This window comes from Pleuronectes platessa, chromosome 20 (assembly GCF_947347685.1).
Source record: "Pleuronectes platessa chromosome 20, fPlePla1.1, whole genome shotgun sequence".
Taxonomy (NCBI): Eukaryota; Metazoa; Chordata; class Actinopteri; order Pleuronectiformes; family Pleuronectidae; genus Pleuronectes; species Pleuronectes platessa.
Window position 1 is genome coordinate 21,109,368 of NC_070645.1, and position 13,682 is coordinate 21,123,049.

A 13,682-nucleotide genomic window follows, 5' to 3' on the forward strand; every position below is an offset into this window, starting at 1 on the left:
AGTACTGGATCTAGACCAGGACCTAGTCCGTCTCTTATAATAAATCAGGGTTGAGGACAGATTATTGATTTGTGGTCAATAGTTTCAGCAGCAGTGTGAAAAGGAACAACCACCAATCACCATCCTCTCCCCAGTCATGTGATATCTGTGTCATTGATGTGTGTTGCTGTGGTAACAACGTGGTAGCTATGAATCAGGATTTGTTTCATCATCGATTCTTTTTGTTTACGAATCAGATGAGATCTCACGTTCCACATGCTAATCTGCTAACATGCTAACACGTCGTAAGAAAAGAGTGATGGTCTTTTTATATAATGATCTGTATAATGTAATCTGAGCAGGTGTCACATGACCTCCTCTGGAACCAATCAGATTGTTCTCTCAGTCCGTGTCAGGAGCTCATGTGATTGTCAACATTTCACGTCCCACATGAATCTGCTTCAGCTTCAATTTAATAACTTTGATGAACGTTTAATACGCACAGGTCAGAGTGAGGCTGCTCAGAGGTCAGAGGTCAGCGTCAACAGTTTGTAACAGCAGACTTTAAAAACAATGAGATTTTAATCAGCTGTTTATTAAAACGTTGATCCGAGCGACTCTGACTCTGGTCCAATCAGAACCACGAGTTGATGTCATGTGACAACATGCGTCGTGTCACAGATCTGAGTCATCGTTCGACCGCAGCTTTCATTTGAGTCCGTCTCCTCTGCCCCCCCCAGACGACAGTCACACGATGACCAGTGAAACCAGCAGCCTGGTCCAGTCCCACTACAAACAGAGAGAGTCCGAGGCTCCGCCCTATCAGACGGGTCAGCTGCACCCGGCCATCCGAGTGGCCGACCTGCTGCAGCACATCACCCAGATGAAGTGTGCAGAGGGCTACGGCTTCAAGGAGGAGTACGAGGTGGGGGCAGACACACAACACCACAGACACACAACACCACAGACACACAACCACACAGACACACAACACCACAGACACACAACCACACAGACACACAACACCCAGATGAAGTGTGCTGAGGGCTACGGCTTCAAGGAGGAGTACGAGGTGGGGGCAGACACACAACACCACAGACACACAACCACACAGACACACAACCACACAGACACACAACACCCAGATGAAGTGGGCTGAGGGCTACGGCTTCAAGGAGGAGTACGAGGTGGGGGCAGACACACAACACCACAGACACACAACACCACAGACACACAACACGCCACAGACACACAACCACACAGACACACAACCACACAGACACACAACACCCAGATGAAGTGGGCTGAGGGCTACGGCTTCAAGGAGGAGTACGAGGTGGGGGCAGACACACAACACCACAGACACACAACACCACAGACACACAACACCACAGACACACAACCACACAGACACACAACACCACAGACACACAACCACACAGACACACAACACCACAGACACACAACACCACAGACACACAACCACACAGACACACAACCACACAGACACACGGCACCACGCAGACACACAACACCACAGACACACAACACCACAGACACACAACACCACAGACACACATCACCCAGATGAAGTGTGCTGAGGGCTACGGCTTCAAGGAGGAGTACGAGGTGGGGGCGCAGACACACAACACCACAGACACACAACCACACAGACACACAACCACACAGACACACAACACCACAGACACACAACCACACAGACACACATCACCCAGATGAAGTGTGCTAAGGGCTACGGCTTCAAGGAGGAGTACGAGGTGGGGGCGCAGACACACAACACCACAGACACACAACACCACAGACACACAACCGCACAGACACACAACACGCCACAGACACACAACACCACAGACACACAACACCCAGATGAAGTGTGCTGAGGGCTACGGCTTCAAGGAGGAGTACGAGGTGGGGGCGCAGACACACAACACCACAGACACACAACACCACAGACACACAACACCACAGACACACAACACGCCACAGACACACAACCACACAGACACACATCACCACAGACACACAACCACACAGACACACAACACCCAGATGAAGTGTGCTGAGGGCTACGGCTTCAAGGAGGAGTACGAGGTGGGGGCGCAGACACACAACCACACAGACACACAACCACACAGACACACATCACCCAGATGAAGTGTGCTAAGGGCTACGGCTTCAAGGAGGAGTACGAGGTGGGGGCGCAGACACACAACACCACAGACACACAACACCACAGACACACAACACCACAGACACACAACACGCCACAGACACACAACCACACAGACACACATCACCACAGACACACAACCACACAGACACACAACACCCAGATGAAGTGTGCTGAGGGCTACGGCTTCAAAGAGGAGTACGAGGTGGGGGCGCAGACACACAACCACACAGACACACAACCACACAGACACACAACACCACAGACACACAACACCACAGACACACAACACCACAGACACACGGCACCGCACAGACACACATCACCCAGATGAAGTGTGCTGAGGGCTACGGCTTCAAGGAGGAGTACGAGGTGGGGGCAGACACACAACCACACAGACACACAACCACACAGACACACAACCACACAGACACACAACACCACAGACACACAACACCCAGATGAAGTGTGCTGAGGGCTACGGCTTCAAGGAGGAGTACGAGGTGGGGGCAGACACACAACCACACAGACACACAACCACACAGACACACAACCACACAGACACACAACACCACAGACACACAACACCCAGATGAAGTGTGCTGAGGGCTACGGCTTCAAGGAGGAGTACGAGGTGGGGGCAGACACACAACCACACAGACACACAACCACACAGACACACAACCACACAGACACACAACACCACAGACACACAACACCACAGACACACAACACCACAGACACACAACACCACAGACACACAACACCACAGACACACAACCACACAGACACACAACACCACAGACACACAACACCACAGACACACAACACCACAGACACACAACACCACAGACACACAACCACACAGACACACAACCACACAGACACACATCACCCAGATGAAGTGTGCTGAGGGCTACGGCTTCAAGGAGGAGTACGAGGTGGGGGCAGACACACAACACCACAGACACACAACACCACAGACACACAACACCACAGACACACATCACCCAGATGAAGTGTGCTGAGGGCTACGGCTTCAAGGAGGAGTACGAGGTGGGGGCGCAGACACACAACACCACAGACACACAACCACACAGACACACGGCACCACGCAGACACACAACACCACAGACACACAACCACACAGACACACATCACCCAGATGAAGTGTGCTGAGGGCTACGGCTTCAAGGAGGAGTACGAGGTGGGGGCGCAGACACACAACACCACAGACACACAACCACACAGACACACAACCACACAGACACACAACACGCCACAGACACACAACACGCCACAGACACACAACACCACAGACACACATCACCCAGATGAAGTGTGCTGAGGGCTACGGCTTCAAGGAGGAGTACGAGGTGGGGGCGCAGACACACAACACCACAGACACACAACCACACAGACACACAACACGCCACAGACACACAACACGCCACAGACACACAGCACCACGCAGACACACAACATCCAGATGAAGTGTGCTGAGGGCTACGGCTTCAAGGAGGAGTACGAGGTGGGCGCACAGACACACAACCACACAGACACACAACACACCGCAGACACACAACACACCACAGACACACAACACACCACAGACACACAACACCGCAGACACACAACACCGCAGACACACAACACCGCACAGACACACAACACCGCAGACACACAACACACCGCAGACACACAACACACCACAGACACACAACACCACAGACACACAACACCGCACCACACAGACACACGACAAGGTACTGCACAGACACACAATACGGCACCACACCAAGTCTCACTTTTTTTTTTTCATTTTAACGTTTTGTCGTTTTTAATTGAGGGGGCGGAGCTACCACGTGACGGATTTACTTTTTTATTGAAGGAAAACTTGTTTCATTAAACCACAAAGTCATCGATACACAACTCACACTGGAGATAGTTGCCATGCATTGCCTGTGATCAGTGTTGTTGTATAAACAACAAACAAAACCAGAGTGTGTCTCTGTTGTAGGGGGTTGCCATGGCAACCCCACATCTTAGACGCTCAGTTATTGTTGAATCAATGAAAGTTTAGTATAATGATGTCATCACTTCACCAGGGATCAATCAAACTCATCAAAATATGAATTAGATAATATTTCAAAGAATAAACATACCAGTGTGTGTGTGTGGGTGTGTGTGTGCTCCACGTTTACCCATTGTCATCACAAGAAAGTTACTAATGGATTGTACTTACCTGTACACACACCCACCCACGCACACACACACACACAAATACACACATACACACAACATTCACTGTTTTGGCCCATTAGTTTGGAGGAAGATCTGTAATGTATCTGTGTGTGTTGTGTGAGTCTGTTTGTGTCTGTGTGTGTGTATCTTTGTTGGTGTGTTTGTCTGTGTGTGTCTGTTTGTGTGTGTGTGTGTGTGTCTCTGTGTGGGTGTGTGTGTCTCTGTGTGGGTGTGTGTGTCTGTGTGTGGGTATGTTTGTCTGCGGCTGAGTGTGTCTCTGTGGGTGGGTGTGTTTCTGTGTGTGTGTGTGTGTGTGTGTCTCTGTGTGTGTGTGTGTGTGTGTGTGTGTGTCTCTGTGTGTGTGTGTGTGTGTGTGTGTGTGTGTTTGTGTGTGTCTCTGTGTGTGTGTGTGTGTGTGTGTGTCTCTGTGTGTGTGTGTGTGTGTGTGTGTGTGTGTGTTTGTGTCTCTGTGTGTGTGTCTCTGTGTGTGTGTGTGTGTGTGTGTTTGTGTCTCTGTGTGTGTGTGTGTCTCTGTGTGTGTGCGTGTTTGTCTCTGTGTGTGTGTGTGTGTTTGTCTCGTGTGTGTGTGTGTCTCTGTGTGTGTGTGTGTGTGTGTGTGTGTGTGTGTCTCTGTGTGTGTGTGTGTGTGTGTCTCTGTGTGTGTGTGTGTGTGTGTGTGTGTGTGTGTGTGTGTGTGTCTCTGTGTGTGTGTGTGTGTGTGTCTGTGTGTGTGTCTGTGTGTGTGTGTGTGTGTGTCTGCCCTCAGGGCTAATCCATTAAACATACTGAGCACACACTCTCACTAACACACATGTTTGTCTTTCTGTAGTTGTGAGGACACGCACTAGTTTTTATAAAACAAGATGAATTATTAATACTTTTTAAAGACGTTTTATTTTTTATTTAAAGAGTTGAATGTTATTATCTTGTTCCTGTGATCTTTGATCCTCTTTCTGATCCATAACTAAATGTGGTCAGACTCACACTTTGTTCTAATAACTCATTGAATCTGGTTCCTTATTGTTTTGTGATATTAATTAGAAACAAATCAAATCAAATATACGTTATTGTCCCTTAGGACAATTTGTCTGCAGAACAGTACATTGTGAAACAAACAACAACAACAACAACAGTACACAAGGACACATCAGTGTGTCCCCTGCTGAGAGCTTTGTAACGTTTAGTGAACCAGTGTGTACTGACTGTTGTCTCCTGATCCCTCATGCTGCTCCTTTAATAACTAATGTGACTGGACAGCTCAACGAGGTAAGACACAACACACACAGACACGCACACACACAGACACGCACACACAGACACAACACACACAGACACAACACACGCAGACACGCACACACACAGACACGCACACACAGACACAACACACACAGACACGCACACACAGACACAACACACACAGACACAACACACGCAGACACGCACACACACAGACACGCACACACAGACACAACACACACAGACACGCACACACACAGACACGCACACACAGACACAACACACACAGACACGCACACACACAGACACGCACACACAGACACGCACACACACAGACACAACACACACAGACACGCACACACACACAGACTGTAAAGACATTTCATATTCTCAAGTAACTGATTCAAACCAAACTGATGAGAAACACAAACATCAGAGAGAAGAACTTTTAACGTCTACTTAGATTTTATAGTTTGGTCCCATCTGCTAACATGGAGGAGAGTTATGATCTATACTGTAGCCAGCCACCAGGGGGCGATATAGACCTCATGGTTTCACTTTTTTGTCATTTTGTCGATCTTTAATTACAGTCTGTGATTCACACACACACACACACACACACACACACACACACACACACACACACACACACACCGTCACAGTCAGCAGTCATTATTTCAATTATTTTTTTATTTTTTCCCTCCCTTTGTTCCCTGCTGTCAATCATTTCAAACTGTGTGTGTGTGTGTGTGTGTGTGTGTGTGTGTGTGTGTGTGTGGTTCGATGGATGTCTGGAGCTATTAGACTGCTGTCACTCACACACACACGCACAGAAACACACAGAAACACACACACACTCACACACACAACACACACACACACACACACACACACACACACACACACACACACACACACACACACACACAGGCTGCAGGCAGTTTAATGAGCGACGTATGAAACCTGCTGAGGATCAAAGTGTGGGACAGAGTTTCAGAAGAACGTCCAGTTTGTCTGTTTTCATTTATAGAGAAGAATTCAGAGCAGACGTGTTTCCATCTGAATGAATCTCTGGTTATCATCTGGTTATCATCTGGTTATCATCTGGTTATCATCTGGTTATCATCTGGTTATCATCTGGTTCAGGTTATCATCTGCTTATCATCTGGTTGTCTCATAGTGTCTCTGTCTCATCGTCTCTTTGTCTCATCGTCTCTTTGTCTCATCGTCTCTTTGTCTCATCGTCTCTTTGTCTCATCGTCTCTTTGTCTCTTTGTCTCATCGTCTCTTTGTCTCATCGTCTCTTTGTCTCATCGTCTCTTTGTCTCATCGTCTCTTTGTCTCATCGTCTCATCGTCTCTTTGTCTCATCGTCTCTTTGTCTCTCTGTCTCATCGTCTCTGTCTCATCGTCTCTTTGTCTCATCGTCTCTTTGTCTCATCGTCTCTTTGTCTCATCGTCTCTCCGTCTCATCGTCTCTTTGTCTCTTTGTCTCATCGTCTCTTTGTCTCATCGTCTCTTTGTCTCATCGTCTCTTTGTCTCATCGTCTCTTTGTCTCATCGTCTCTCCGTCTCATCGTCTCTTTGTCTCATCGTCTCTTTGTCTCATCGTCTCTTTGTCTCATCGTCTCTCTGTCTCTCTGTCTCTTTGTCTCATCATCTCTCTGTCTCTCTGTCTCTTTGTCTCATCATCTCTTTGTCTCATCGTCTCTTTGTCTCATCGTCTCTTTGTCTCATCGTCTCTTTGTCTCATCGTCTCTTTGTCTCATCGTCTCTCTGTCTCATCGTCTCTTTGTCTCATCGTCTCATCGTCTCTCCGTCTCATCGTCTCTTTGTCTCATCATCTCTTTGTCTCATCGTCTCTTTGTCTCATCGTCTCTCTGTCTCTTTGTCTCATCATCTCTCTGTCTCTCTGTCTCTTTGTCTCATCGTCTCTTTGTCTCATCGTCTCTTTGTCTCATCGTCTCTTTGTCTCATCGTCTCTCTGTCTCATCGTCTCTTTGTCTCATCGTCTCTTTGTCTCATCGTCTCTCTGTCTCATCGTCTCTTTGTCTCATCGTCTCTTTGTCTCATCGTCTCTTTGTCTCATCGTCTCTTTGTCTCATCGTCTCTCTGTCTCTCTGTCTCTTTGTCTCATCGTCTCTCTGTCTCTCTGTCTCTTTGTCTCTTTGTCTCATCGTCTCTTTGTCTCATCGTCTCTCTGTCTCTCTGTCTCTTTGTCTCATCGTCTCTCTGTCTCTCTGTCTCTTTGTCTCATCGTCTCTTTGTCTCATCGTCTCTCTGTCTCTCTGTCTCTTTGTCTCATCGTCTCTCTGTCTCTCTGTCTCTTTGTCTCATCATCTCTTTGTCTCATCGTCTCTTTGTCTCATCGTCTCTTTGTCTCTCTGTCTCTTTGTCTCATCGTCTCTCTGTCTCATCGTCTCTTTGTCTCTCTGTCTCATCGTCTCTTTGTCTCATCGTCTCTTTGTCTCATCGTCTCTTTGTCTCTTCGTCTCTTTGTCTCATCGTCTCTCCGTCTCATCGTCTCTTTGTCTCATCGTCTCTTTGTCTCTTTGTCTCATCGTCTCTTTGTCTCATCGTCTCTCTGTCTCTCTGTCTCTTTGTCTCATCATCTCTCTGTCTCTCTGTCTCTCTGTCTCTTTGTCTCATCGTCTCTTTGTCTCATCGTCTCTCTGTCTCTCTGTCTCTTTGTCTCATCGTCTCTCTGTCTCTCTGTCTCTTTGTCTCATCATCTCTTTGTCTCATCGTCTCTTTGTCTCATCGTCTCTTTGTCTCATCGTCTCTTTGTCTCATCGTCTCTCTGTCTCATCGTCTCTTTGTCTCATCGTCTCTTTGTCTCATCGTCTCTTTGTCTCATCGTCTCTTTGTCTCATCGTCTCTTTGTCTCATCGTCTCTTTGTCTCATCGTCTCTTTGTCTCATCGTCTCTCTGTCTCATCGTCTCTTTGTCTCATCGTCTCTTTGTCTCATCGTCTCTCTGTCTCTCTGTCTCTTTGTCTCATCATCTCTCTGTCTCTCTGTCTCTCTGTCTCTTTGTCTCATCGTCTCTTTGTCTCATCGTCTCTCTGTCTCTCTGTCTCTTTGTCTCATCGTCTCTCTGTCTCTCTGTCTCTTTGTCTCATCATCTCTTTGTCTCATCGTCTCTTTGTCTCATCGTCTCTTTGTCTCATCGTCTCTTTGTCTCATCGTCTCTCTGTCTCATCGTCTCTTTGTCTCATCGTCTCTTTGTCTCATCGTCTCTTTGTCTCATCGTCTCTTTGTCTCATCGTCTCTTTGTCTCATCGTCTCTTTGTCTCATCGTCTCTTTGTCTCATCGTCTCTCTGTCTCATCGTCTCTTTGTCTCATCGTCTCTTTGTCTCTTTGTCTCATCGTCTCTCTGTCTCTCTGTCTCTTTGTCTCATCATCTCTTTGTCTCATCGTCTCTTTGTCTCATCGTCTCTTTGTCTCATCGTCTCTTTGTCTCATCGTCTCTTTGTCTCATCGTCTCTTTGTCTCATCGTCTCTCTGTCTCATCGTCTCTTTGTCTCATCGTCTCTTTGTCTCATCGTCTCTTTGTCTCATCGTCTCTTTGTCTCATCGTCTCTTTGTCTCATCGTCTCTCTGTCTCATCGTCTCTTTGTCTCTTTGTCTCTCTGTCTCTTTGTCTCTTTGTCTCTCCGTCTCATCGTCTCTTTGTCTCTTTGTCTCTCTGTCTCTTTGTCTCTTTGTCTCTCCGTCTCATCGTCTCTTTGTCTCATCGTCTCTTTGTCTCATCGTCTCTCTGTCTCTCTGTCTCTTTGTCTCATCGTCTCTCTGTCTCTCTGTCTCTTTGTCTCATCATCTCTTTGTCTCATCGTCTCTTTGTCTCATCGTCTCTCTGTCTCATCTTCTCTCTGTCTCATCGTCTCTTTGTCTCATCGTCTCTCTGTCTCATCGTCTCTTTGTCTCATCGTCTCTTTGTCTTATCGTCTCTCTGTCTCATCGTCTCTTTGTCTCATCGTCTCTTTGTCTCCGTGTCTCCTGCAGAGCTTCTTTGAGGGACAGTCCGCTCCCTGGGATTCTGCCAAAAAGGACGAGAACCGCATGAAGAACCGTTATGGAAACATCATCGCCTGTAAGCACCTGACCGGTTCCTTCACCGGTTCCTTCACCGGTTCCTTCACCGGTTCCTTCACCGGGACCTGAACCCCGCTCAGAGAGTTACTGCCTGGCTCAGCGGCACTCTGGCAGCACCAGGGTTAACAACCTGCTGCTCGTTTCTCTTCACTATTTTATTATTTATCGATGTGACGCAGCAACTAAAGTTTTTATTCAACTCAAATCATTTCATGTTCCAGTATAATTCAATTGTTATTAAATCACATTCATTTTGATAAATAATGTTTAAACGTACCTGTTGCTAGTTTAGTTGAGTCTAATAAACTGTTCATTGATTTATTATTAGATTATTTATTGTGCGAAAAATAATCAAGTGTGTGTGTGTGTTTGTGTGTGTGTGTGTGTGTGTGTGCTAGACGATCACTCTCGTGTGCGTCTGCAGCCTCAGGACGGAGAGAGTGGGTCCGACTACATCAACGCTAACTATGTGGACGTAAGTAACACACACACACACACACACACACACACACACACACACACACTGTGAAACCTCCTGGTCCGACTCTCAGTGAGTGTGTGTGTTTGTGTCTCTGTGAGGACCAGGTTCAGATTCACACCAGCATACTGAGGACAAACTGGTTTATACTGAATCTGGTTTAGATTCTGTGACAGACCGACGTTTGACCTCTGACCTCAGACTGTGAAGTGTAGCTCACATGTTGTTCTTCTTCTCTTGACTCAGGGATACCACAGACCCAATCACTACGTCGCCACCCAGGGTAAGAAGAGAAGAAGACACTTTACAACTCCAAAAACACAAGCCTCACACACCACAGATATGAGTATTATTAATTTAATAGGCACATAAGACTGTGTCACTGACTGGGAATGACATCCTCATGATGTCATGAAGAACAGTCCTCCACTGATCCAGTGACAAGTCAGAGTGTCTGATCATCACTGACTTCACTGAAACAGGAAGTGATCACAGTCAATTCAGCTGCTTTTATTTTGACAGAATCATCAATAATATGTTAATATAAACTTTTGAATCAGCTGCTTTACATCATGTTCAATAGAATGTATTCAGAGTGTTTTATTTGTTCTATTATTATCTTTAATAAACTTTTTATCAGACGGTTGAGTTTTAAATGTAACTCTTCAATAAATGTATGATAATCTACACACACACATACACACACACATACACACACTTCATATTCATGCTCACACACTGACATGTTTGTACAAACACTCAGGTTTATTCAGGAGGAGACTTTGTACCTGGAGAGCTTTGTGTGTGTGTGTGTGTGTGTGTGTGTGTGTGTGTGTGTGTGTGTGTGTGTGTGTGTGTGTGTGTGTGTGTGTGTGTGTGTGTGTGTGTGTGTGTGTGTGTGTGTGCGCTGTAAAACACTTGAGGACAGGAATGGATTAGCATGAACTAATTAGCTCGTCAAAACACAGACTGTCAACAGTGATTAAAAACATTGTGTTTGTGTGTGTGTACGTGCACTTAATTTGAATTAATTAAAACAGTCATTATAATTCATGTACAGCTCCGGTGTCGTCTGCTGTCTAATATGTTTACTTTGTGTGTGTGTGTGTGTGTGTGTGTGTGTGTGTGTGTGTGTGTGTGCCTCAGGTCCGATGCAGGAGACGGTTTATGATTTCTGGCGGATGGTTTGGCAGGAGAACACCGCTGCCATTGTCATGGTAACCAACCTCGTGGAGGTGGGGCGGGTATGTCGCACACACACACACACACACACACACACACACACACACACACTGATTGTTGTGACCATCTGGTTGTTTTTCCCTCTCTGATGAAGTTTGGGACTTCATGTCCCAGAGTGCATCTGTCACGTGTCTCCTCTTTGTTTAAAAGTTTATTCCTGAAAACTTCAGTGAATCACGTGATTTCATCTGTTTTGAATATTCACATGAAGCTGCAGCTGAACGAGGATGTGTCTCACCAGTACACCAGTACATGACATATATATATATATATACACATATATTTATCACATCTGAAGTTACTGACTCAGTGTATATCACAAATACTTAAATTTAACAGCATCAAATTCACATGAATGTCACGATAAATGAAAAAAGAATATAGCAAATGTGTTTTACACAAGGACTCAAAGCTACACACGTACATGCTGTAACACAACAAGGTTTGTGTATAAAATAGACTGTACATGAAGGACAACATGACAGCTGTCTGAAGTGAAACCAAAGTGTCTCTATCGCCCCCTGGTGTCTGGCTGCAGCACAGGTCATGAACCTCCTCCATGTTAGGAGGCGGGACACGGACCAAACTAAAAACTCCAAGTAGACGTTAAATATTGTTTTTATCAAAGATTTTTTCTTTCATTTCAGCTCGTTCTCATCTCTGATGTTTGTTCAAATGTTTCTCATCAGTTAATTGATGATAGAAAAACAGACGTCATGAGTGACAGCTGAGACTGACACAGGATTGGTTAAGAGTGTGTGTGGGCGGGACCTCTTTCTCACAGCTCCGCCCCACGTCTCTGCTGCTCAGATGAGATATTGTTTCCTCATTTCTGGAGGAAACGTTCTTCTTCTTCTTTCTTTGGTTTATTTGTGGCCTCACTGGATCCACTGGATCTGCTGGAGGTCTTTGTTTACAGTCTGTGGTTCTTCATCGCCCCCTTCAGGACAAACATCACACTGAGACCAGCCGTTCTGCTCTGACACACACACACACACACACACACACACGGACACACACTGCAAGCAGCATGCTCCCTGTCCCAACTCTCATTACCCAGAAGGCACCTGGGATCTGTTCTCCAGGAGTGTCTCAGATCGTCTCCTGCTCACCTTGTTGGTTGCCGTAGTGACAGTGTCATTAGCTCAGCAGTAATAAGCTGTTAATGAGGGGGGGGGGGGGGGGGGGGCATCTAATGAGATTTTTATATCATCTGCTTTTGTTCGGTTTAATTAACGACTCAATTTATTCCTTACTGTAAATCAATAAACAAGTGTGTGTGTGTGTGTGTGTGTGTGTGTGTGTGTGTGTGTGTGTGTGTGTGTGTGTGTGTGTGTGTGTGTGTGTGTGTGTGTGTGTGTGTGTGTGTGTGTGCAGGTGAAGTGTTGTAAGTACTGGCCTGACGACACAGAGATCTACGGCGACATGAAGGTGACGCTGATTGAGACTCAGCTGCTTTCAGAGTACGTGATCCGAACCTTCGCCGTGGAGAAGGTGAGACCCGACACACACTCTAACACACTCTAACACACACAATCTAACACACACTACCACACACTCTTAAGGCCGGCGCATGCTTCTGCAACTGCGTCGGCGGCGTTTCACGCAGCTGTGTCGCAGGACTCGTTGTCATCCCCAAGCGCTGTGCGTCTTACAAAGCAGTTCCCCTCCAGAACACTAGGCGGAGTAATGTGTTTTGTCGAAGACGACCTCAGAGACGCCTTCTTTCTTCTTCGTTGATTGTTTATTGACATCACCACTGCGGCTCCTCGGAGCCTCTTTCTGGAGGACAAACCCTCAGTCAGTGACGGGTTCTACAGGTGGTCATACCTTCGGATCTCTTCTGCCAACCGCTCTGTTTGATCCATATTCGTTCTTCTAGATCTTCTGTTGTCTCTGCCGGTTTCATGAGGCATGAAACCAGAAACTAGACTCCGGGAAGGATGTAGTCAGCCGACCAATCACAGCCTTGAGGGCTGCGTGAGGCTCGTGGAGCTTTGAAGTCTAGTTAGAAAAATTGGGCGACGCACGTGAGAGGCCCGTGACAACACAGAAGCATGCGCCGGCCTTAACACACACATACCACACACTCTAACACACACACTCTAACACACACTACCACACACTCTGAGGCACTTTAACACACACTACCACACACTCTAACACACACTACCACACACTCTGAGGCACTTTAACACACACTACCACACACTCTAAC

At 46.7% G+C, this 13,682-nt stretch overlaps 1 protein-coding gene across 1 annotated transcript in view; it reads left to right on the top strand.

Moving 5' to 3' along the window:
* The window catches only part of ptprma (protein tyrosine phosphatase receptor type Ma), a 63,444-nt gene that overhangs the window by 43,272 nt on the left and 6,490 nt on the right, over nt 1-13,682 (top strand). Inside the window, exons 23-28 of the mRNA XM_053412171.1 lie at nt 720-904; nt 9,655-9,742; nt 10,143-10,219; nt 10,469-10,505; nt 11,369-11,466; nt 12,842-12,958. Coding sequence (XP_053268146.1) covers nt 720-904; nt 9,655-9,742; nt 10,143-10,219; nt 10,469-10,505; nt 11,369-11,466; nt 12,842-12,958 — 602 coding nt within the window. The remainder of the gene's footprint in view (nt 1-719; nt 905-9,654; nt 9,743-10,142; nt 10,220-10,468; nt 10,506-11,368; nt 11,467-12,841; nt 12,959-13,682) is intronic.